Here is a 25,462-nt window from a genome sequence, read left to right as displayed (position 1 = left end):
ATTGAAGGGTATGATGTTCCAGGGATCTTTAATTGATTGAGCTAGTGGTTCGGTGTACAGATTTATTGAGGTCAGTGTTATTTCATAGTTGTAAGTCTGAAGATCCTGAGTTCCTTTGATAGAACTCTACTTACAAGCGCTCTTACATTCACACGTTTATATGGAACTTCAGTAGCCCCGATAATACCCCCTCAAGATCCATGTATGCTATGAAGTCAGAGAGATATTGTCAAATAACAAGTCAAAATATGTCTTGGCAATACTGATAGAGGCAAGCCATGCATAAGCAGATGCTAAGTCAATTGTTCCGACCTTGATGCGATTTCACTGTTTTAGGGTTCTGTTTGAAACAAAGCCCTTCTGATCAGCATGTGTTATGGCACTAATATAGTGATTTAATCTATTAATTTTGCTCTTGGGAGGATTTTGGCATCAACAATAACTGGTCTATATCACTCACCCTATCAGATTCCTACCCAGAATTTTATGTTAGCGGGATATCAGCATCATCCCAAGATTTTGGTGCTTACCCGTTCTCTAACTTACACCTACTAAGACAATCAAGTTATTAATGGGCGACTTCTATACCACAGCAAGGAACCATCTGGACCTGCAGCTTCCCCCTTTTAGACACATTTAATAGCCACAAAATATATTTGTAAGAAATCTTTTTAGATTGTTGTTGCCTTCCAGTCTCGTTTGAAAAAGGTGGGTTCCATCAATCTTGAAGCACACCAACTTCCATGTGCTCACTATTTGAGTCTTTTATGTAGCTATTAAAAAGAAAAAAATTCTGCTCCATGGTACGCAATTCTTGATCATTCGTCTTTCATGTTCATAAAGAGTTTTCTAAGCTGGTTCGATTGTTGCTTCCAACCAAATATCACACGCCTCTCACTCCATAGTGTTTTGTCTTTTTTTGCTAATTTGTGCTGGTTTGTATCCTTGAATATTTCCTAGTATTGTACCGGAGGCAACTTTAATCAGCTCTGCATTACAGTTCTTATGGTATCAGTAGAGATGCATTAATGAAGAAGTTGCCAGATTTCAGTTATGGTCTTTCTTATCCTCTTCTATTAGTTTTCCATGGATACAGTCAATCAAAAATAAATCAACTGTTAAAGTCTTAGGTTTCTGAACCTTCTGAAAAGATATAATTAACTGAAATTGGTCACATGTTAGGTTAATTTAGATGCAGTGATAATTTGATCAGAATTGGATGAGTGGCAAAAAATTATACAGGAAAATTATGGCCTTTGATGGCAAGCTGCCCTTCATTCACAACTTCAAAACTGGGTACACTCATGAAGTCAGACCAGTGAGCCAGTGTAATATTCCAGATTTCTGAGACATTGGTGAGTTCTCTAAAGAGCAAAAGCATCAGAGGTCTAAGTATCCCAAGAAGTACATCTCGCAGTGAAACAGCAATATTCATTAAATAGAGGTATGATTGGAGACCATGATGGGTCTGGTGATTCTGATGCACCATCAAATGTATAGGTTAATATCAAAAGTATTAATTCTGCTATTTGAGGATCATGATGGCAGACAAATAAGCTTCTTTTTTTCTTGGGCGAGCCAGGATTCAGCTTATCTGTCTTAAGATTCGAGCTATATAGGAGATATAGGCACAGCTACTACCTGAGGAAATTTGTTTGCATAGCATCTTTTTCCACGTTTTCACTCAAGCCATAAACTGTCCTGTAATGAGAATCCCTAAACCAGGGAGTATCCAACAGGTCGATCATGAGCTACAAGTAGCTCATAGGCTGCACATATAAAATATTAGCTCGTTTGAGGATCTAGAGCTGGCCACCTGCTTGTGCAACACTTTAAACAGTATGTACCCAGTTTTGTTAGATTTGGGAAGGTGATTGTGCAGCATAATACAGCCCACCCTGCTATGAAAGATGATTTCTTTCTCTTTTGTTCTTTCTTTCTTTTTTCTCCCATTCATTCCGTCTTTTATTTGTTCTTTTTATTTGTTCCTCTGCCTTCTTTCATTCTCTACATTCTCCATATGATTGTTGTCTCCTCTTTCTTGCTTGTTCTCTTTCCCTTCTTTCTTTCTTCCTATCTTTCTCTCTTTCTTTCCATAGTGTCTTTTGGTTTCTTCTTCCCTTCACTCTTTGTTTTCTGTCTCCCTTTCTTGCTTTCTCTACTTTTTTCATTTAATATATTGTCTTCCCATTCTTCTCTACTACTTGTGCTCCTTTTACTTTTATATTTATTTCCTCCTTACTTGCCTTTTCTTTCTTTATTCTTTTTTGTTCCTTCTTTTCCTATCTTTCTGTCTTTCTCTTTCCTTTCTTAAGATTTTTTACTTTTAGTTTTTTCCTTTTGATGCTTTTTGGTCTTGTTTTTCTTCTTTCTGTTTCACCCTTCTTTCCTTATTTCATCTTTCTTTTACTCCTCTCTCTATTCTTCCTTTTCCTCTCCATTTTTTCATTCTTTATATGATGTTTTCTCTCTTGTTCTCCTTTTGTTCTCTCCTGTCTTTTCTGTCATGCTCCCCTTTCTTTGTGATTGTTTCTCCTTTATTCTATTCTTTCTTTCTTGGTTTCTTACTTTGTTGTCTTTTTTTCTTAATTTCCTACCATTTCTCTCATTCACTTTCAGCTTTTCAACCCTTTTTCTCTTGTCTTCCTCTTGTTTTCTGTATCCTTCTCTTTTTACCTGACAAATATACAGTGTGTGCGGTGGTGGGGGCCAGTAGACTGCAGACATATATATTTACCTAGATCTTTGCTAATAGTCCTGGTTAAGGATGCAATGTTTATGGTAAAATAACTTTCTGATTTGCTTGTTTGTGATCTTCAACCAATGGACTTCAGGGCAATTAGCCAAATACTGGAAGACTTTTGGGCTCTAGGTCACAAAAGGAGAGTAGTGTCATTCTATATATTGCACGTCAATGAGGCTATAACTCCCAACAAGACACTCACCTCTTAGATGAGATCCATAGACAAGGGCAGGGACACAATAGACCTCTGGGAACACTACAGATAAACCTTTTGTGATTCAGCTCTTGTGCTTCTAGTGGTGTGTGCTCACCCGAGCATGGCCAGGGTAATCCTGAGGCAGTGTTGAAGTTACCTGGCTTTTGTGTACCATTATTAAATCTCTATATTAGACAGTAGCTGAGTGTGGTTTTCAGTGATTAGAATTAATCCTCACTATCAAAAAGGTTGGAACCCCCTGACCTAATCTGTTTGCTATTCCCTATATATTTTGTACCATTTAAATGTATTAGTATGAAAATAACTGCACAGTATCTGTTAAGATGATAATTTTGTATTTGGGCCCCAAGCCCCTGACGAGAATCCAAAGTGCTTCCGGTGGTTGAGTAAGTGCCATGTTCATTACACTTGGTTTGTAAAGTGTGAGTTGAAAGTGTGGCCCATAAGTGTGAACTGTTGCGCTGTAGCCGTCAATAAGTAGGTCACGGGAGAGGGGAGGAGCATAGTGTGCTGTGGATACAAAACTAGTAATGTCACTTCCTGTTCAGATAGATGATGGGAAATCTAGTTATGTCACTTCCTGTACAGATGGGTAATGGGAAATGAAGTACTCTTACTCAGCTACTTCTTTTGAAGACAGTTTTGGCAGGAAACCAGAGATGTTTCAGTCATCTCACATTAAATTCTTCTTGCATGCTGTACACTAATCAGTACCTTAATTTTCAAAGTTGTTTTGTTAGGTTGGCTATTATAAATTTAGACTGTCCCAGCACCATTTCTCTGTGTCCTTCCTTCAGTCACCTCTTACTATTTGTCCTTTTCAATCATCCCTATGCCGGTTTCTGTCTTCCTGTTTTTCATCTCATCCTCCCACGTTTCTGAGCCTTTCGGGGAAGTTTACATACGAAAACGTATGTCCACTCCCGTACTTCTGCAGTGCTGACAAAACCAGGATAATGTTCACCCAGTTTATGGTATGTAATTTACCAGATTACGTGTAACGCCAAGTCTATCTTGCCAGAATTCAAACTCCTAGCCTCTGGTAGTTTACGCAGTCAGGGCGCCTTTTCTATTGCACTGCTATCACGCCTCAACCTATGATAGAAGGATATTGAATCTCACTCTCTTAGCCTATAGAGCCAGACCTATTGTCTTTGGCAATGCTTGGTAATGGTTGAAGAAGGTTGGTTTCTATATGATAGACGGATATCCATAAACGTTCGCTGAAAGCTTGGCTACTATCATGAGGAAAGAATGCGTTATCTGAAGGAAATGGGGTGGAACTGAGTTGGTGAAATATACCTGCAAATAATGGGACATCATTTCTCAACAAGGCAATTAATTCTCTAAACCTGAAAGGAGTTGGATATCACGAAGAGTTCTGGGACCAAGCATGGTTTATGAATGGGGTGTAATCTGTTAGAAATAGTGCACGCGCTGTGAACATGATTAGGATTAAAACACATTTTAAATGTCTTAAATATACTGTATTTTTCTTCTACTAAGAGTAGGAAGGTAGTTATTATTGCAAAGAAAATATTTGAATAGGTAACGGCTGGCGATGTTAACGCCTTAACCGGGGCGGCAATTCCACCGCGGTGTGGGCATTCTAAAGGGTGGGCAGGGTTGTGACGGCCAGTGGTCGTTGTCAGCAACAGGGAGGGAGTGCTCCCGTCGGCCGCTGGGAGCATGGAAGGGGTTAAATAATAAAACGTGTCAAAGTTAGAATATCTCCTCAATATACATTTTTCATCTAATTGTTTATGAAATTGGGGGCCTATTTGCAAGCTAGTTTGCATTGCGTTTGCACCACCCGTGGTACATGCCTGATACAAACCTTAAGTGAGATTTATGAAACCATGGAAGGCCACCTTGCGTGGCCCTGAGTGGCTTCATAACTCGCCGCGTTGCCTTGTTTTGTCACACGGAATGGCATTCCATGGGCGTAGCGTGGGTGTGCCCATGAAAATCCCATGGTTTTTTATGCATCCCCAGATTTCACTGGAGAGGAGTAACAAGGAGAAATATCTTTATTTCTCCTTGTTTCTTCCTTTTTCTATGTGTGCTGCAGCATACATAGAAAGAAGAATATGCCTCTGATGATTCTTTTTGTGCAGGAAGGTGCCCGTTCTGCAGAAACACAATCTTGCATGCAATGCAGGCACTTTTGTACCATAGTGCAAGTGTGCCTGTGTTGATGCTAGGCTGCCAAAAGGGTGCCAGTGCAAGGGAAAATGCAGGAATACGCAGTATTTCCTTAAATATGGCGCATTCCTGCCATTTCCCTGTCGTGCAGCGCAGCAAGGTGACCTGCTGCGCTGCGTGACAAGTTCATCAATCTACCCCCAAGTTTGCCCATAAGTTCCCAAAGAGAGGTGTGTAAATAGCAGTAGCGGCCGGCATGACTTGTGAGTAGTGGTGCGAGGGTGGGGTGCGGGGGTTGCGCATTGCAGAAAAATAAAATATACACTTACCTTGCCGCCGGGTCGCTTGTCTCTGCTCCTGCTCTCCTCGTGAGACTCCAGGCTCCCCTGACCAATTGCAATACTGCAATGAAGCGTTGTGATTGGTAAGTGCCCAGGCTCCCCTGACCAATCACAATTCTGCAATGCAGCGTTGTGATTGGTTTTGAGCATCTTAGTTTGATGCTCAGCCAGGGGCTGGGGGCCTGGGAATGTTCTCCACACAGGCTGTAAGGCAGCCTGTATGGAGAAAAGGGAAAGTGCGCATAACTGTTTTGGGTGGCCCAAGAGGGCCGGGCAAAGAGTCATGTGCACTTAGGAATGGGCAAACCACTCCTCCCCTGCCCTGCTCCGAGAGCAGAGCAGCCCCGCCCACCTGCCCGCCCACAAAGGAAACATAAAATGATAATAACTCAAAGTTATTATCATTTTATGTTTCCATTACTTTGCACTGCTCATTAGCAGTGGGGTGACACTCCTCCGCCATAGCGGAGAAGCCACCACTGGTACATAGCCACAGCTTGCACCTGAACGCTACAGACATACACCATCAGAATACTACCAAAACGTGCATTATGCAGAAACATAGAGCGTAACTGCATACCAGCAGATGTTGCATACCCTTTTAACACAGTTACTTGCGGGCGCCAACAAATCTGAGAGATATGACAGTTTCATGAAAGACAAGTTGTGATCATCAGGACAGCTTGATACACACCATGTTCATAATATCCCACCGCAACTGCAGCTTTACGGGGACCACGAAATGGTTTGCAGCTGCGTTCTGAGGCACTACTGGGGGGATGTGAACATCCTGTATCAATGAAACCCATAGGGAACCTTGGAGATATCACTAACCCTGGATCAGACCAATGGTCCTTTATACCCTTGGTATCTGGTTCGTGGTCTGTACGGAGGGTTTGTGCTGGTTCTGGCAGGCCAGCATCATTTGGTGGGCATCAGTAATGTGCACTGGAGCCAGGGCTCAGCCTTGGCAAAGCAAAAAGCCCCCCCGCCAATCCCCCAACACCCCTCAACCCAAAGGGGGTGCACTGGGTTTTGGCAGCCTGGGTGAACAATGCGCTGTGGTCACTGAAATATCTTTAAGAACCCCGAATGGTGAAGTGAACAAAATTGGGGGCCAAGAGTAGGAAGCGATTGGTTAAGAGGGTACCCAAAGTGAAATGTTTTTGACGCAGACATTGCATATGTTCTCACCTACCCATTATAATGTTAGATGACCTAATAGCCTGTGAAGCTCCTAAGTGTCCTAAGTGAGCTGTTGACAATAAACGATGGACTTAGTTTTCTTCAGTGGTTGCATTTGCTAAGCGTTAGACTACAGTCGCCTTAGTTCTAGATTGTTCCATAGTTACTACCGTTTACTCTGAAAAACACTGCTGGGGTGAGAAATCTTGATTCCAGTTTATTAAAGGAGGGAGTAACAAAGATAGAGGAGGCAGGTTGATAGTGATAAGTGGCACTCTATGATGTATAGCCCTCTCGGTGGGGTCTATTTACTCTGTAATGACCTATGCAAGAACTCAGCCTTTCTTCGGCTTGGACTGTATAGTTGAGTTTGCTAATTAACTGCTAATTAAGGGTAAGATCTCAACCTGTTAATGACAAATCACAACAGAGGTTAGAGGGGACACAGCAGCAAGTAAGCAACAGCTAGAGCACATTAGTGTAATTGAAGCGTCACAACCAACATCAGCTCAGCAAAGATAAGTCGCGTTTCTCTGCAGGGCACCGAATATATGCTATGATTGCCTACTTACTTGTTGCCAGGCGGTTAGTGGTGGCACTGGAAGAAGTGGACCCTTTCAGATCATGTCCCGCCTACTGCGACATCATGGTGGCTTCAGATGGAGCATAAGAGTGGGTAGAGGCTGAATAACTCCTGAGAGATGTGGTTGAAGTGAATGTGGCGTATTTTCCAGCTCTGAAGCGTGCAAATAGATTGTGCCACACTAGAGTTGTGGTTAGCCATTATTTTATTCTCCAGCATTAACTTGCACACTGCGCATTACTTCATACTTCCCATACCTACACCCTAACACCTCCCTGCAAATGACTTAGTTCCTGTTATGGATCCGCCCCAGAACCACTTTGGTCCTAGTGCGTATAACATCAATATGATACATTGAACACTGTAAGACAGCAGATTAAGGAATTGCTTCTTCATAATGACGTAGGTAGAGCGAGAAGGGGCATGGTTTGGGACCTTTAAAGGCAGTAGTTTGGAACATGTTTATATTGGAGATGGCTTCCCTAAGGTCTATGAGGTAAGTCTTCTTGGTTAAGCTAACAAAAGAACTCATTGATTCCGAGACCAAACATAATATATCACAATCAGTATTACGGGGGGTGCTATTGAGGGGGTGATAGTAGGGGAGGGTGAACAACATTTTAGCAAACTGAATGACTTAGGAGATAAGGGGTCGATTCCGATCCGGGAAAAAGCGCTCCGAATCGTCGTACGGAGTGTTTTTTCCCCGTACGAATCGTACCTGTAAACGTCCCGTACGTACGACGAAGTACGATTCGTACCAGGAGCCGTACTCCGTACGAGTCGTACAAGACACCGTACAACTCTAATCTCCGTACGATTCTCCCTCGGAACCCGCTGTACGCGACATCTGTACGGTTCGCGGCTGGTTTTTACGACCCAGCAAGTACGATACGTGTCGGGTACGCACCGTACGACCCTTTTTCTACGGGAGCTGAAAACAGCCGTAAAAGCAGAGTTCGCGCTGAAACAGGTACGGAACGGCCCCCCCCCGATACAGTGCGTACCCCCCATGATCGCAGGGGTACGCACCGTACCCCTGCGATCATGGGGTGTACGAGCCGTACCCCCATTGTACGATCGGTGTACCCCATGTACGATCGGTGTACGAGCCGTACCCCCATTGTACGATCGGTGTACGAGCCGTACCCCCATTGTACGATCGGTGTACCCCATGAACGATCGGTGTACGAGCCGTACCCCCATTGTACGATCAGTGTACGAGCCGTACCCCCATTGTACGATTGGTGTACGAGCCGTACCCCATGTACGATTGGTTGTACGAGCCGTACCTCATGTACGATCGGTGTACGAGCCGTACCCCCATTGTACGATCGGTGTACGAGCCGTACCCCCATTGTATGATGGGTGTACGGCTCGTACACCGTTCGTACATGGGGTACGGCTCGTACACCAATCGTACAATGGGGGTACGGCTCGTACACTGATCGTACAATGGGGGTACGGCTCGTACACCGATCGTTCATGGGGTACACCGATCGTACAATGGGGGTACGGCTCGTACACCCCATGATCGCAGTGGTACGCACCATACTCCTGCGATCATGGAGTGTACGGACCGTACGGTGTGTATGTGTTTGTGTGCTTTTCCGTACGACTCACCCTTACCTGACGTGGCCGTACGAATCGCGTCCTGATCACCCGGTCCGGATCGTACTCGCCGAGTCGTACGGTGTGTACGAGTCGTACGGAAACGGCTCCAGATACGAATCGTACGGACGGTGAATTTACCGGATCGGAATCGACGCCTTACTGTCTTTTTAAATGTTGCTCGGGGTAATGCTGCTTGCCTTGTTTTTTTCTTACATATTTATATATTTAGGCACCCGTACACATTGATTGCCACTTGCCTGTGGCCTCACGTTCCTGCTTGTTTCACACTGAACCAGTGACACTGCCAGGTATTTGTAACCTACGAAGTCCGTTGTATCAAAAGGAAACAGACCTCTAGTCAGAGTTAGTAACCAAACACTTGGTTGACATATACTTAATAAGCAAATTGAGTCTCCCTCGCTCTCCTTCTCACGGTTGCACTTCTAGACCTTCTAGCACTTGGATGAGCACTGCTGCCCGGGTGATGTGTCTATATTTTGGAAGGCTATGACATGCAAGAAATGAGCATGTACTATGTTGTATATAATACCTTCTTTATTACCCCTAGGTCTGACTTCGACGCAGGATCACCAGCCTGCTCTGGTTATTGACCCACCAGGTTGTATACTATATACACTTTAGCCCACCCTGGGCCCCTGACTAGTTTATGAGCACAATCCGGTCCTGAAGAATTGCCTATAGGGCATGAAACATGTTGACCACACATGAGGGTTGAATGAGGCCATATTAATTTAACTTTGGTTCTCGGTACCCCTCACTTCACTTTTTAATAAGGCGGTTAACCACGCGAATAAAGGATACTTAGTGGATTAACCAACCTTTTTTAATACACCTTGCTCACTACTTCACTTTTCTAGGTCCCTCACACGCTATCAACTACGGCAAGGAACAAAAGATCTCCACAAAAGTGTAACACTCTGTGTTACCCGTCAGGCATTGCAGCGCCAGCTTGACGTTGGAGCAGGAAGCCGATGATGAGACAAGACAACCATAGGGCTGAATGAAACAAGTCATCCAGCTTAGTAGTTGTGTGAGGTTTCCTAGTTCCGACAAGGGACCCGCCTGGTTCCCTGACTGTAGATTTCACATATCAATTCAGAGAGAGAGACTCCGTTGCCAAATTAGTATTACTGAAAGCTATGACCTGAAGGGAAACCAGTGAGCCTAACTTCTTAAAGGAGGACTTTGGCTGAGGTTTCTACTCAAAAAAGAATGTGGTCAAATAATGATTCACTGCTTAATTTTCACTTAGAAGTGCTAAAAAGCCATTGACTCTGGAAAGGCACTCATCTCATAAAATATTCCAGCACTTTATTGGTTTGAGGACAGAATTTGTATTTCAAATCAACCCCAGCAATCCATTTTTCTTACCCCCATATTGGTTACCACCCTGTCTTACTACTTTGCAACCATCCGATCTAAATGAGTTAGCCCCTGGATCACTATTAGTAAAAATAAGTCATACAGAGAACTTACTGTTGTGAACTCTCCACTGTCCATTGCTTTCATTTTATCACGAGGCACTTCACTCAGGCATCAGCTGAGATGCACAGGGGGGCCCCTAAAATGAAGGGTGCAAAGTGACGCTTGCTGCATGCTTCCGAGATCCGTCCAGTCACCCTGCTCCTATGCAGGACAGAATACAGATTGCTTGGCGCGTGCGAACAGAATCTTCTACATACTGCGTGTGTTTACAGAAACATTGTGACATCATGCCTTGTGCATCAGATGACGGACTACGGAAGGCTGCCCCTTTACGTAGTCTTACAAAGAGTGTCTTGTGAAACTGATCCTGGCTTCGCAGCTTCAAGTGTTCGACGGAGTGAGCCCCTTCTGCCTTTCTTCAGGTTCGTTCTGATTCCTGTGTACATTCTGATCCCACCCACCACAAAACCTTTCGGTGTAGTGTTATTCAGAAGTTATACACACAAGAAAAGGGGAAAGAGAGGTAGGACTGTTTTCCAAACCGCGCATAGTCACTTCAGGGCCACAGGACCCCCCGCCCCAACATATACAATATCCCGCAAATAACACACAGACACAAGTGTTAAGATTGGGAAAATGTGCTGCAGGTTTATTATTACATACAACATTATGTAATCACGGTGGGTTATCTTACGGACGATCCAAGGGCAGGCCGCATTCTCGCCACCTGCCCGCCTGTTGAGCCAATCAGCACAGTGGCGAACCACCCAACTGCTGCACCATTATGGTAATAAAATTACACACGCCCCTTGCGGGGCGTATCTAGGCAAACCCCCGGTTGCACAGGCCCACAACCGCCCGAAGGACTACTGGGGCGCCGACACGAGTTCCTGGACCTCCCATGAGGTTCCAGGTTAGGCTCTGGCACCCCTATGTGCCCGCTGAAGTACATTGTTGCACCTCTCTGCTTCCGGATCGCCCTGTAACTCTGCCACAGCCCGGCCGGCGGCCACCACCGCCGTCCGGAGCCCCCCCAAAGAGTGTCAATGACGTAGAGCGCGCGACGTCCGGAGCGGCAAAGAGGCCTGAGCAATGGCGAGGGGGAGAGATATACCCCCTCTCCCTGCCTGCCGCCCCGGACGCGCGTCACCTTACCCGCCCACATCCCACCGGGCAACGCCTGCCCTGGGGGGAGTGGCTGACCACGTTACGGGACGGGGGCAGCCCTCCGTGACTAAGGGCCCGCCCTCCTGATGGCCACAGGGTGGCCTCGGGCAGGCACAGATAGCCACCCAAAGAAATATGTACCACATTGGAGAATCTAGTCCATCTTGTTGAACCATTGTGTGTCATGGTATTGTTACGAAGAACATAAAGAGGGTAAGGAAAATCCTCTCTTTCGATTTAACTATCCTCACCCATTATTGTGGCATGCCTAATCATCAGTCCACACACTGATGGTGTATGGGCTGTGTGGGATCGACCAGTGAACTGGGAGCACATTATATGGGTTTTTTTTTTTAGCGTTGCAGGGAAATTTTGTAGTTAAAATAATCTCAGGGATTAATCCTGAGAAAGTTTTATTCTCAAAACCACAGATAAGAGTAAACAATGGAGTCAATGTTCTGGGCCACTATTACCCTGACATCTCAAGTTTGTTTGTATGTTTCAGCCAAATCACAAGTGCTGAGTGGTTCCCTGGCTTTCTTCAGGATGTAAAAACCCTAGTAAGGTAAATTGATGGGCACTATTGGGGCATGAAGACACATGTGTCTCATCCAGCTGTATCATGCATGCAATACACTTGCTGGGGCATATTTACCATTCAATGTCAGAGAGCCGAGCTGCACCAAACTTGGCAGCGCCGCGCTCAAACATTTACAAAACACAGGGATGCGCCGTATTCACAAGAATACGGCACACTTGTGTGTTCCCCTAATGCTGGCACAAAAAAAATCTGCCTTGCGAAGCGCAGGCACCCGGCCGCCATGTTGCAAGAGTGCATTCACTTAAGGGATGATTGTTGATGTGCAGGAAGAGAAACATTCCTGCACATAATCAATAATGGCGATTTAAACCACATGGAAAGAGCAAAAAATAAGGAGCAATTATTAATTTCTCCTAGTGTCGCCATTCTAATGCCTGGTATTCCATAGCATTAGTTTCTGGCGCTGCCTCCGCCTTGTAAATCTGAGGCAGCATCAAATAGCAATGGGTGTTGTGGTGGAACGCCCACAGCAACACCCATTTCTTGCCCCTTTGCCACAGAGCAGTGCAGCAAAAGGGGCATTTTTACAAGGTGGTGTCAAGCCATGCAAAATGGCTTAGCTCCACCATGTAACCTATGGAAAATGGCGCTGCGCCAACGGAGTGTCAGAAAAAAAAAAGTAATGTTCCAGTGTCGGTAAGGGCTTGTAAATATGCCCCTCGCTGTTTTCCAGGAGCGCACAAGAGGATACTTGTAACAGAAAATAATAAGTGACAAATCATTTTTCTTTGTAAAATAATTTTTTTGCTCTAACAAAACACCACAAAGATCACCAGCAGGGCAGGACTGGCCTAAAGAGCAATCAGACGGCACCCGAAGGGCTGGTCTGACAGATCACTGCATAAGTAGTCTTTTTGGCTGCTTGTGGGCCAATTATATGGTGATTGTCGGGTCGGTTTTTACTGTTGATTTCACTGATATTAGCACAAACATTTCCTGCGGCAAGCACCAGTGCATGCAGTCTCCCATACCTTGTAACATATGTGGCTGGTCTGTCTTTACAAGTTTAAAACTGACCAGATTCGCGAATGGGGGCCACTTGGTGCCCAGGCCTATTTTCTGTTCCAGTTCGACCCTGATCACCGGCCACCAAATTGTGCAGTTAAGTTGACTTGAGTGAGTTTGCACCATTATGGCACATTTTAGCCAGATATATACAAGTTTAATCTGTTATGTTAACTAGTAGCATAACATTCAAGTCTAAACTAAAAATTAAAGCACCGATTTGCGATCTCCCCAACCAAACAACTTGCCTGAGGGTTGGTGAGAGCACCACAGGCTTAGGGTAGTGTCTTTTTAGACCATGGAAGGGAAGCACCCAAGGCGAGGGTTTCAGAGAGGGAAGCAGAGTCATGGATGTCATCTAGGGGCAGTGAAGTAATATAAGCCCCTGCAGCTCCTGCTATGCGGGGTGCCCCGAGTTCCAGGGCATCCCTCAACAAAAGTGGTAGGTGGTGGACCATGGAGGGGAGAGCCCTCCGTGTACTTTATAGAGGGGCCCTAAGTTTAGTTACGCCATTGTTATGGGGTGACCGGAGCCTGGCTCACCCATTGCGACCCTTGGCGCTGCCTTTACGACCCCTGGCCTTAGAATTGGCTAAATCAGTGCCAGCAACACAGGGGCAGCTTAGGACATAGGTCGTTGCTCCACGTTCCTGGTTTTCTGTCAATTTTTTTATTACACAAATAGTCTGTAATATTTTTCACTATTAGTATAATAAAAATGGAGTACAATTAACTGGTATATGATACTATGTGGCAGCTGAGGTAAGTAAAAAATACTTTAAAATATATATTATGTGCATGCTTGCGGGTGAGAGTGGGTTTATTTGAGAGTGTGTGTGAGTAAAGGTCAAATGGCGTGTGATTTCACTTCCACTACCACTGGCATTTTGGTGAATTGACACCCATGAGCAGGCCATGGCCTCACAAGGAAACCTTTGGGCACCAGCACTCACTCCTGCAAATTACCCAACACCGAAGCCGTGGTTACAGTTTTGGGTCCCCCTGCTCGCCTCATCTCCGGACCTCTGAGTGGATCACACTGGGAAGCCGCTTCCAAGGTTAGCAGGCCTGCAGCTCGGTCAACACACTGAGACTAGAAAGGGCAGCCACGCATGGCATCTCCCCCTTACCCTTCCGGAGACTGACAGCAAGGGATGGTGACTTCCCCAAGGTCACGCCGCGTCAGAGGCAGCGCCAGGATTAGAACCGCATAGCGCTGACTCCACCATGTGTCAGTTCCCAGGTCTCCGCCCTGGAGAATGTACCATGTGGGCCTGCTGCTCTCCCGCAGCTGTGCCTGCTGACACCGGAGGCTCAGCTGTGTGCGTGGACCAGGCCTCATAGTGAAAGGCCGTGAGAGGAGCTTAATTCTTCAAAGGTTTGGACCATCGTCCCCCACAAAAGGGCCTTTTACGACGCGCTGGACACATAGCTTCTTGGAGGCGTCACTACGCCCAAAATCTCGACTTGTTGCTTCCAAAGACGCTGGGGGAATGTGCTTAGTGAAGGGCTGGAGACCGACTGGCTCAAAGGTTGGCGGATTAAAAGGTCTATTTGTGTGACAATGCTTAGCTAATGTTTCCTTTCTGGGTTGTGCTAAGCCCAGCACTGTGCTTTTGTTCCACTCAGCCGTTTTTGTTTGAGCAGCCTGTAACAACAACAGAGCGAAACCTACAGCGCTCACTGCCCACAGACCTCCTGGTTTGAACCTCTGTCACTAACAGGTGTTACTTGCAGAACACTGCACGTGGCAGCAGCGAGTGTTGAAGTAACCGAGACACCATGCCGACATACATCCCATCCCATCCCATCCCACAAATGGACATGTCTCTTTACAAGTGACGTTTTAATGAATGGGCACAGGTATTTAATATGATCGGATACATTTTCTCCTCTTCCTGTGCATGAAATTCTGAGCTGATTTGCGTGCAGTTAAAAATATCTGAAAACCGTCCACATTCATCAAGCACATCTACCTTCCACATCGCCTGTTGTTGGTGAGAGCTAGAGATGCAGCACTACCTAAAGGAAACAGTTTTTTCTCAATGTGGGTGCTCCATTTCAGCAGTAAAAAGTCCGCGCAGTGAGCGCGCTCTTCCTCTGGCCAATGCCGCAATCTCTCAATTTTCCTGGTTGCTCCTGTGCAGAGGCCTTGGTATTTCACAGCAAACACTACCCAGGTTTAAACAGCAAGGGCCCAACCCACTGAGTTATTTCCCCATAGAGTTTAGTTGTTTTAAGTTATGCCAGCAGGGCTTAGAAAGAGAAAGTCTACCACATATGGCTTATTAGCCATGGGTAAAGGGTGGATTTTAGGAACTATCCACGTTTGTTAGTGTTGTCTGAATTAGGTTTTGCTTTTCGTTGCATCTAGAAGAAAGGAGGGGTAGCCATACAGGAATAACAGTTTAGTTTGGAAGATTGCCAACGTGTGAATGCCGGAAGAAGAGTGTTTGTGTTTTGTTGCACAAAAGCACTTTCCTTTCTATTGGAATTGTTTTTCTAATGGAAACAGCTTTTTAAAAAATTGGACGATTTAGTATGACAGAACGAAAGATTGAGCAAATTAATAAATAAATAAATGAAGTTCAAAGTGACTGTATGCAGGGACTTTCGAGACACTGTATAACATATTAGTGGATTTCCCTGTACACTGCTAGAGGTATGGAAGTTCCATGCATCCTGTTAGGATGTCCTGTGCTCTGGCATCTCACGGCTACTGACTTATTTATCACCACTGTCACTTGATGCATTCCATATAGCTCACCGCTCTGTTGTTGATTGTATGTTTTAGCTCTAGAAAGCACATGCACTGTCTCGAAAGAAACATGTTGTATATACCTCATGGGGTTCAGCCTGCCCATAGGCTTCCCATTTGCTGGCTCCATCGTCACTCTCCTATTCTTTCTCCCCATTTGTCCATGGCATGCATGCGTTATGCCTCTTAATGAGTTTGGCCTTCCCTGAGAGCAGGGACTAATTACTACTGTCCATCCACTGTTCTCATTTAATGGCCATTTTAGAACTTTTTTTTTCTTTGTTTAAAAGTCCTCGTCATGAGCACTCGTGTTTTCACTTGCTCCGAGCGTCGTCGTAAACAGGGCTGTAAATCATGTTCTTATCTCATCACATTTGCTGGGCATTCATTCAAAGACCGAAATCAAATGTCAGACGCTGTTTTCGCAGAGTGCCTGTTCCGTGTCCCACTCTTCTCCCTCATTGCTTCTTGACCTGTCCCTGCACTCCCTCCTTTATCACTCCTTGCCCTCTCTGTCCATCATTGTGGTGGCCCAGCACGTGCAGTGCTGCTGTATTCAGCAGAGGTGATGTCAGCTGTAGAGTTGGACTGTTCGCAGTCCTCATGCCCTGTTGCAAATACTCAGTTCAATCTTTTTTTTCTTTGGGCAGGACATTACAGCTCTTTACATGAGCACCTGATTACATTACACTAGTAAGATTCTTTTTTTTCAGTACAGGGCGATTAACTGATTTGCCAGTAATCAGAGGATGTTGAGTTATTGCCAGGGCTAAAATCATCTTGTTCTGTAGTTCCAAAGTCCGCTGTTCTGGCATTAGGTCACAACTCCTTACCAACTTAACCACTGTGAACTTATAGGTAGATTCATCAAGCATTTTTGCGAGCGCAAACGGTGCGCATCGCAAAATTCGGCTGTTTGCGCCCGCAAAAATGGCATTTGAGATTCATCAATAGTTCATGAACTCATTGCGATTTATCAAATTGCGATCGCATTTAAGGAATCTCAATTTGAGATTCCTTAAATGCTATTCATGAACCTTTTAAAAATGGCGAAATCGCTATTTTTGGCCGCTATTTACCGCGAAGTCTGACGTCCTGGTAAATAGCGAAAACTTTTCTAAGTTGTATGTTACACACACACATGTCCTTTGGACATGTGTGTGCGCAACATCAGTCTACATTTACATTTCAGGGGTGCTACAGGGTGTCCTTTGGACACCCCTGGCACCCTTGAAATCGCATCCTTATTTGCGATTAGCAATTTGCTAATCGCAAATAAGGAAGCTGTAGAAATCGAAAATAAAATTGCGATTTCTACATGAATCCCGTTTTGCGAGTCTTTAATAGCGATTCCTTAATAATCGCTATTAAGGACTCGCAAAACGGGACAATGATGAATCTGGGGGTTAGTGAATTTGGTCTCAGGTGGCACGCTGAATTTTCATGGGGCGCTTAATCTGACCAGACTCCTTCCTGCCGCAGGTTCTGTAGTGCAGTTTTCCACCACCAGTTACCCGGGTAGTACATCCTTGTACGGCATGTCACTTCCTACAGTCCCTCTGCTTCCCTTCCCGTCCCTGTGTCCAAGGACCTCAGTTATTCATACTGGCTGAGCCAGCAGTTGTTACTTGCTGCCTTTACTGAGTGCATCTTGTGCGCGCAGGGCTCAACTTCCTGAGCTGACATCTGGTCAATCTGGTCTCCACTCTTCTAACCTCCAATCCTGCTACACTGCTGCCACCTGGTGCTACGAATGCGGTGAATGACTAACCTGAAGATGTGGATTGGCTTCAGGCTCCACACCACGTCGTCCTTACTCCAAACAACTTGAGATTTAGTGTGGCTGGTATTATCACTAAACGCCTCTTGGAGGGCAGGGCAAAGCCTTCCAGTTTCTACAGCTGAATGGCCACTCTATTACACATGGTTGTAAACAATAACATTGACAACGGAAATACATCTCGGATTGCCAAGAACTTTTGACTTTGCCAATGCTTGTTGCTAATTAGCATTTCCAAACTGACTGCTGCCTACTATTAAAAAACAGACTTGTGTGACATGCAGAATATTATGCAATATGTATCAGACGGATTGTGCAGGCACCTATATTGTTAGTGTTTTTATTACTGGACAATAATAATTGCCAGAGCTTCTTCTTCTATTGGTTATGTGGATGGCTCCCCCCATTGCCCTCTTCATGTTGCTAGTTCGGATCTAGTTGCATCCCTGCTTGAGTCTATCATGGGAACATAACTAGTGTTTGAGCTTCCAGCAGTTTCATCATGCTCTCATAATGCAGTTTAGGCCTTAACTACAAGTGCCTCATAAAGAATAGGAATATTTTGCCAGTCTTTCAGCAGGTTTGATCCTGGATGCTGGCATCATTTCTGAAAAGGATTCATTTTTGGTGATGAAGGGCAATCCTGCTTCTTGTTAATGGATAGACACTTAAGAGGCATTGGCAAGCTCCTCACGCCTACAGTAGGAGTGAGTAAATGTTCAGTGAATATCACCGGAATGGGTGTTTAGAACAGAAATTTGCAAACAAACAGCTAATGCTGGCTTCTTACTTGTGGGCCTTAAAGGCACGAATGAACGGATAAAGAGTCCCACAGCTGTGTTTGTGAGTGTCAAAGGTTGCCTATTGCAGGACATAACTGACTTATTTTCTCTTTTGTTTTCTACTCAGCATAACCTTGCTGTTGTTTGATATTAGCTTTGTTTATTCTTACCCTACTGTTCAATTTTGACGCCCACATGTGTTTCTGCGAACCAATCATGTTGTACAAGCCAACCATTTAACAGCTGTTTTACAATTAAGGTTAATTTTTGAGACACAAAGTAGCCCCCAGTTCCAGCAGAGATGCATTGAATTTGAAGTAAAATGTTACTTATGCACAAGGGGAAGCCACATGTTGTGCACAAGTCCTGAGTAAATATAGCCTGCCACAAGTACATGGAGACAATGGGCCGGATTGAAAAAAGACTATTAGGACCAAGTTAGTTTGTTTTTATAAAGTGCACAATTACCTGTAGGTGTCTTAGCGCTAGCTGTTAAATGACAGCGATCAGTGGAGAAGAGTGAAATCGATTGCGCTTACCTTATTGATTCGGTGAAAAGCCATGTTTTCAACTGTTTCCTAAACTGTAGCAGATTGGACTGGGATCTCAGAATTAAGGCCAAGGAGTTCGAGTTTACCTGCGCCGAAGACGAAGGTTCTCACACCCCATCTAGCTGTATTTACTCTGGGAACCATTGTCAATCTAGATGAACTGGATCTAAGGGTCCAATTAGGAGAGTGCCATATGAAGATTTTTTGAAAATATTCTTTCCCGGTCCAGTGTAGGGCCTTGTGCACCAGACACAGTGCCTTAAACTTGATCCAGTTCCTCACTGGGAGCCAGTGTAGCCCCTGCATCGCCTGAGCGATAGTGGCACATTTTGGGACTTTCAGAATTAGTCTAGCAGCTCCATTTTCCAGGGATTGAAGTTTATTCAGCAGTTGCTTTTGAGTGCCAAGGTACAGGGCATTGCAGTAGTCTATCCTTGAGTTGACAAGTGCCAATGTCACTGCTTTTTGTAGCTCTGCTTGAATGAATGGGAAAATCTTCTTTAGAGTCCTAAGCAGGAAAAAGTATGACAAAGTTATTTGGTTGATTTGTTCAGAGAAGCACAGTTTGGTGTAAAAAATGACGCCCAAGTTTCTCGCTTTTTGAACAAGAAGGGTGCCCAGATCAGATGGCAACCATGATGAGTTCCGGAAGGAGATGTGATTCCCAAAGAGCAAAACCTCAGATGTATCTGAGTTCAGCTTCAAGCAGTTTTCCTGCCTCCTCTTGGCTGTGTGAGACATGCAGCCACAGAAATTTATAGCTTTCTTTTCCACATTGGATGATGTAGACATTACAATTTGTGTGTCTTCAGCGTAGGAAAAGACAGCAAAGCCGCAGCTGCGAATGAGCTTTATCAAGGGAGTGACATAGACATTGAAAAGCGTGGGACTGAGGGACGACCCCTGAGGCACCCCACAAGGGAGAGAGAAGGGGTCTGAGATGAAGTCTCCCAGCTCCAAGGTCTGTTGCTGTCACTTAAGAAGGATCCCAGCATGGCCAGTGCTGACTTGTCAAAGCCAAGCAACTGAAGCCTATAAAGAAGGAGTGAGTGGTGGACCATATCAAACGTGGCAGATAGATGTAGTAGAATCAATGCCGCCTTTCCACCCTTGTCCACAACCATTCTTTGCACAAGTTCTTTAAATTCTCGAAATTAAGGGCAGACATTCTCTCTAGCAGGCGTGAGCTTCAGAGTCCCGTGTACAACTACGACCCTCCCTTACAGCATCCGGTTGGTGGAGTAGGTCCTAACTTGAAGAGCTTTGGGAGCCTATCACAGGTTGGAGAAAGTTGATAATGTTGGTTGGGGCTCATTCGCTTATATACATTTGGATGATTGGTCATCAGTGTGCCAAATATGTGCTTCTTAAACCGATCCCTTCTCATTTTATTCATTCTTTCCATTTCCTATTCCCATCTACTTCTATTTTTGTAACATTTCTATCTCCTATTTCTTTCCCACTCAGTCTCACTGCCCTTCATCATTTACGCTTTTTATCTAACTTTGTTTCTTCAAGCTTTTCATTCCCCATCCCTTCTGTCGATATGGACCTTTCCTCCTCCGTCATAGTCCATTCCACTTCCCTGTCCGTTTCTCCCCTCTATTTTTTCATCTCCACCCTCTCCACATTTCCACTTTCTTTATTTTCTATTCGTCTTTCCTCTTGTGTCTATTCTTTCTTTATTTGGAGTACAAAGAAAAAGTTAAAACATATATTTAACTTGACCAGAAAGGAAGAGCCTTCAAGCTTGCAGGCTTGTAATTTGGAGATCATTCTACCATTCCTCCAATAGCATACACAGTCTAATTGCCTTATTTGAGAGAGTCCTATAATCCACACTGGCTAGGGAATAAGCTAAATGCACCACACATGTGTAATGTTAATTTATCCCACAGATCTGCATGACACATGAGCATTATATGTTGCACCTATGGTGCATCCGGCACAATGGGATACACCATGGGTGCATCATTCATCAGAGGCCTCTGATAAAGGCTTTAGAGCAATTGTGTTGTGGGAACATGTGTACTGCACATGTGCAAATCTGTAATAGACTACCTTGCTGCTTTGATCCATGGAATCTGCATGTTTTAAAGGGAACGGTGAACACTTAAAAATTATGATGTCACTGCCTGATTGCTTTTAGTAGTCAGTCGTATGCACCAGTGAACTGGTAAAGTGGAAGAAGTATTGCTGATATATACTGCAGCAATCATGCATTAACCTCTATTAATTAATGGAGAATACACCCCTTGTTTGACTGGATCAATAGGTATGTTTGATTTATATGACCTGTACAGCACATCTATGCGGGCAGGTAGAAATGAACAAGTCTCACCACGTCAATATCCATTTGGAAACTGTAGATCTTATATTAAAAGTCCTGCATTATTACACATTGCAATGCCTGTGTGATGCCAACAATGCTCACTGTATGGTTAACCCTCATGGCAATCTAATATCTGTTGCTAAAATAAACTTTTCTTTGTTTTTTCTAGGCTATCAAGATGGATTACAGTTCATTTGGTGGAGCCCCTAGGTTCCTGACCAGACCAAAGGCTTTTATGTTATCTGTTGGCAAAGATGCTTCCCTTAGTTGTCAAATTATTGGAAATCCAATTCCAGTGGTCACCTGGGAGAAGGACAAACTTCCAATTGAATCAGGGGGACGGTTTAAAATGGTGGAAGATGGGAACCTGTACCGACTAACCATCTATGACTTAACTTATGAGGACAGTGGACAGTACATCTGCCGGGCCATCAATTTAATTGGGGAAGCCTTTGCTGCAGTCACTGTCAAAGTCGGTAATGAGAAAGATGGAACCACAACAGAGTCTGCCCCATTTTTCATCCTGAAACCATCCTCCATTAAAGTTGTCACCGGAGAAGATGCCACTTTCAGCTGCATTGTTCAGGGCCATCCCTCACCCTCAATCAACTGGGAGAAAGATGGAAGATCACTGGGCCGTGCTTTTGACTCAAACCGCGTCCAGATTGAATCCAGAGGAGAGGGAAATTCCCTCAAGATTCGCAGTGTGCGATATGGAGATAGTGGGACATACACGTGCCGAGCTGAGAATCCAGTAGGCGCAGCCAGTGCTGCTGCTTCTCTGACTGTTGGTACATTTGGTGGCTATGGTCAGAACTGCCCAAGCTCAATGGATTCCAGTTATGGCAAAACAACCTCCCTGCTCTCCCATTTGCAGAGGAGGCGCGAAGAGATGAGAAAGTCAGAACTGTCCATTCTAGGAGCCTCTGAATCAAACGATATATCGGCCTATTCAACCACAGAGTCATTATCTAGTATTGGTCTAAGTCTTTCACGTGACTATGAGAGAGCAGCCAGTTTGGCTCCTAAAGCCACCCGTGAAAGTAGCGGGGTCTTCACACGTACCTGCATGGTGACCGAAGGGAAGCATGCCAAGATGAGTTGTTATGTTACTGGTGAGCCCAAGCCAGAGATCGTCTGGAAAAAAGATGGGGAGGTGGTGTTGGAGGGGAGGCGACACATTGTATATGAAGATGAACAGGAGAACTTTGTGCTAAAGATACTCTTCTGCAAGCAAATCGACAATGGACTGTACACTTGCACGGCATCGAACCTTGCTGGACAGACATACAGCTCTGTTCTGGTCATAGTCAAAGGTAAGTGATTCATACTAACACTGCACAAATCCACAGCCACAAACTGCTGTAGGTTAGAAAGGTTTTTTACAGGAGTTGTATGAAACCTCATGAAAGAAAAGTGAATTTCAGACATTAGTCTTTAAACATATTTTTTCGCAGATAAACACACAAATGTCACTTTACAGAAACAATCTTCAGAGACTGAAGTCAGGTGAGGCCTAGCTCTGGTTATCCCACCCTATTGTTATTAGGGAATGGGGCATTAGAAGGAAGAGCAGAAGTAATGCTGTATTTATGTCTTTATACGTTTATGGAGCAGTACACATAGAACCAGCAACAGAGAGAATTTTCAATGTTCTGGGTCTTGATTTTGGCTAGTAAGAGAGGTAGGACACGTTGTTCATTGAGATTTAGGCATTATAGTCCAAGATGGAATCTCATACACATTGGGATGGTTAGGAGTTGTGGCTTTCCAATTGGGCACCACATAAAGGAGGCTTATTTGAGCCTCAGAAGGAGTCTTGTCTACGTAAACAGTGTGGAGTGTTGTTTACTCAAGTGGTCTAACTTTCATTCATTCCCTTATGTTGTGAATTCTATTTGAGTCTTGTATACAGCATGCCAATGGCATGCACACCTTGAGGGTGAGGCAGTTCAGTCTTATAAATATTCTTGTGTAACTCATGTTTGGGGGTTTCAGGTTTAGATTTAGTATTCAGGGTAAGGAATTGTAACCAAAGATTGAGTTTTCTGAACAACATGGGTTAGGGATTTCCAGATTTTAATGGAGTTCTAAGTATATCATGGGGACCTATTAGTTTCTCATGGAATCTCAGATGCCTCATTTGGATGTGGAGTTGTAGACTCAGGTGGAGTCCTAGGTTTATCATGAAAGTGTGATGTAGTTTTTAGTGTGGTCTTATGCTTAACATGAGGAATTGCTTCTCAGGTGCATGGTAAGGATGGGTGAGGATGGGTGTTGTTGGCTTGAGGGGAGTACATCATGTGGATGGGGAGTTGTAGCCTAAGATGAAGTCTTGAGTACATCATGATGGTGGGCTTTTGATGTGTCAAAGGGTGTCTTGGGTATATCATGAGAGTGGTTGTAGTCCTCTTCATATCATGAGGGATGGCTTCTCTGATGTATGGTGAAGATGGGTGTTGTTAGCTGGACAGGAGGCTCAGTTACATCATGAGGATGGGCGCTGAAATCTCGGATAGAGTCCAACATACATCATTAAGCTCAGCTATTATAATCTTACGTGGAGTCGCATGAATTGTCCTTCGAGATATGGGGCTGAAATGTTGTTGAAAAAGGTGAGGTTTTACTATTTTTTTTTGCTTTGTTTTTAATTGGTGGGGGTGTGTTCTATATGTAATGGGCATTTACCATTGGCAAATATGGTTTAGCTGATTAGTTCTAGAGCCAATTATATGACATTACACTGATATAGTGCAGTTTACCAACAACATTTGCATTGACTAAATAATGGAAAAACAATCATTACACTGATCTGACGGGGAATTTTTTTATTTTTATGCTTGTCTTTAAGGGCATATGCCGTTTTTGTGACAGATGACCAGTGCAAATGTTGTTTTCCCACTTGCTTGTACTTGCATAACTGCACAGTACCGGTTAAACATTTAACGTAAACTGGCACCAATATTGAATGTTTGGTTTCTCAATGTGAGTGCGTTAGTGAATCTTTGGTGATGATTGGGGACTCAAAAATAGTTCTGTCTGTGATATAATTTTGAACTGTTTTAGTTCATAAGGTCCAAGAGTTATTAAGAGATTGTGGAGTATATTAAGGAGTCAATATTTGAAAAACATCATCCTGTATAATGTAAGAGCACTATTGTTGACTAATCATACATTAAAATGTAAGCTACTCTAACTCAAATGTAGCCAGAAATGTGTATGTGTAGCTTACATCTAAAATTCACCACCCCTTATGAAATGGGTTAACTTTATGAAATGGTGGTTCAACCTGCAGGGAAAAACGTTTGTACTCATTAGTGAAAGGTGAAGTCTATCATCATCTTTTATGTGTCTGAGATTGATCTGAGAAAGGAGGGCTGGAGCCTTGGAGTTTCAATACCTGAATGAGTCTCCACAGCAGGCAAAAAAACCTCTACAGAATGTTCATTAATGAACTACAAGAAGCTACCTTTGGAGCCTCAGATGCACCTTCAGATACTGAAATTACCTTTTCTTTGTAGTCATTTACTCATTCTGAGAAAGTGCAGCAGCTACCTGGCTAATTATGCTGTTAGCACAGGGTTTTGCTTTTACAAATTGAACTGTGTCCTTATTTTCCTGTCTATGAGCCCCAAGAGTCTACTGGATATATATATATATATATATATTTTTAACATTTTATTATTTAATAAGTAAACATATAATATCTTCCATTATACTTTCTTGAACCACCTAATTTGTCAGTTGCCTAGACCTCTTCAAATTTATTGGCGGATCCCCGTGCTTTGTACATCCATCTTTCTACACACATGTACCAATATTACTCCAGGACTGTGCCTCAGGTGCAGTCTCCTCCAACCTCACCCACAAACCTTCCACCACACACTATTGCAAAATCTATATTTACAGGATATTGGTGATTAATCAACCAAACATAGCTTGTTTATGGACAAGGTAGGTAGTCATTTAAGCAATAGGGATTTTTTGCATTTTACCTGGTTTTTATTTGCGGCCATATTAAAACGAACAATGCCCGATTAGGCTTGCCCTGTTCTTGAGACAGTAATAGCTTACTGAAAAACACTCCAATGAATCTAAGTGGCTTGCCTTTTGTGTCTCTGGGTTTGATTAGGAATGCACTATATAATAAGAACTAAGTGTTTCTATTGGGCTGTGACGCTTTTCATATTTATGAAGGAGTGCAGTCAAGGC

General features: G+C 44.0%; 1 protein-coding gene across 1 annotated transcript in view; it reads left to right on the top strand.

The window, feature by feature from the left end:
- Window positions 1–25,462, top strand: part of OBSCN (obscurin, cytoskeletal calmodulin and titin-interacting RhoGEF) — a 2,124,484-nt gene that overhangs the window by 19,606 nt on the left and 2,079,416 nt on the right. Inside the window, exon 2 of the mRNA XM_078665296.1 lies at window positions 21,420–22,566. Within this exon, the coding sequence (XP_078521422.1) occupies window positions 21,429–22,566 (1,138 nt within the window). The 5' untranslated portion in view covers window positions 21,420–21,428. The remainder of the gene's footprint in view (window positions 1–21,419; window positions 22,567–25,462) is intronic.

The sequence above is a fragment of the Lissotriton helveticus genome, chromosome 10 (genome assembly GCF_964261635.1).
Source record: "Lissotriton helveticus chromosome 10, aLisHel1.1, whole genome shotgun sequence".
Lineage (NCBI taxonomy): Eukaryota > Metazoa > Chordata > Amphibia > Caudata > Salamandridae > Lissotriton > Lissotriton helveticus.
Note: the sequence above shows the minus strand (reverse complement) of the source record. Positions and strands in the feature narration are given on the sequence as shown.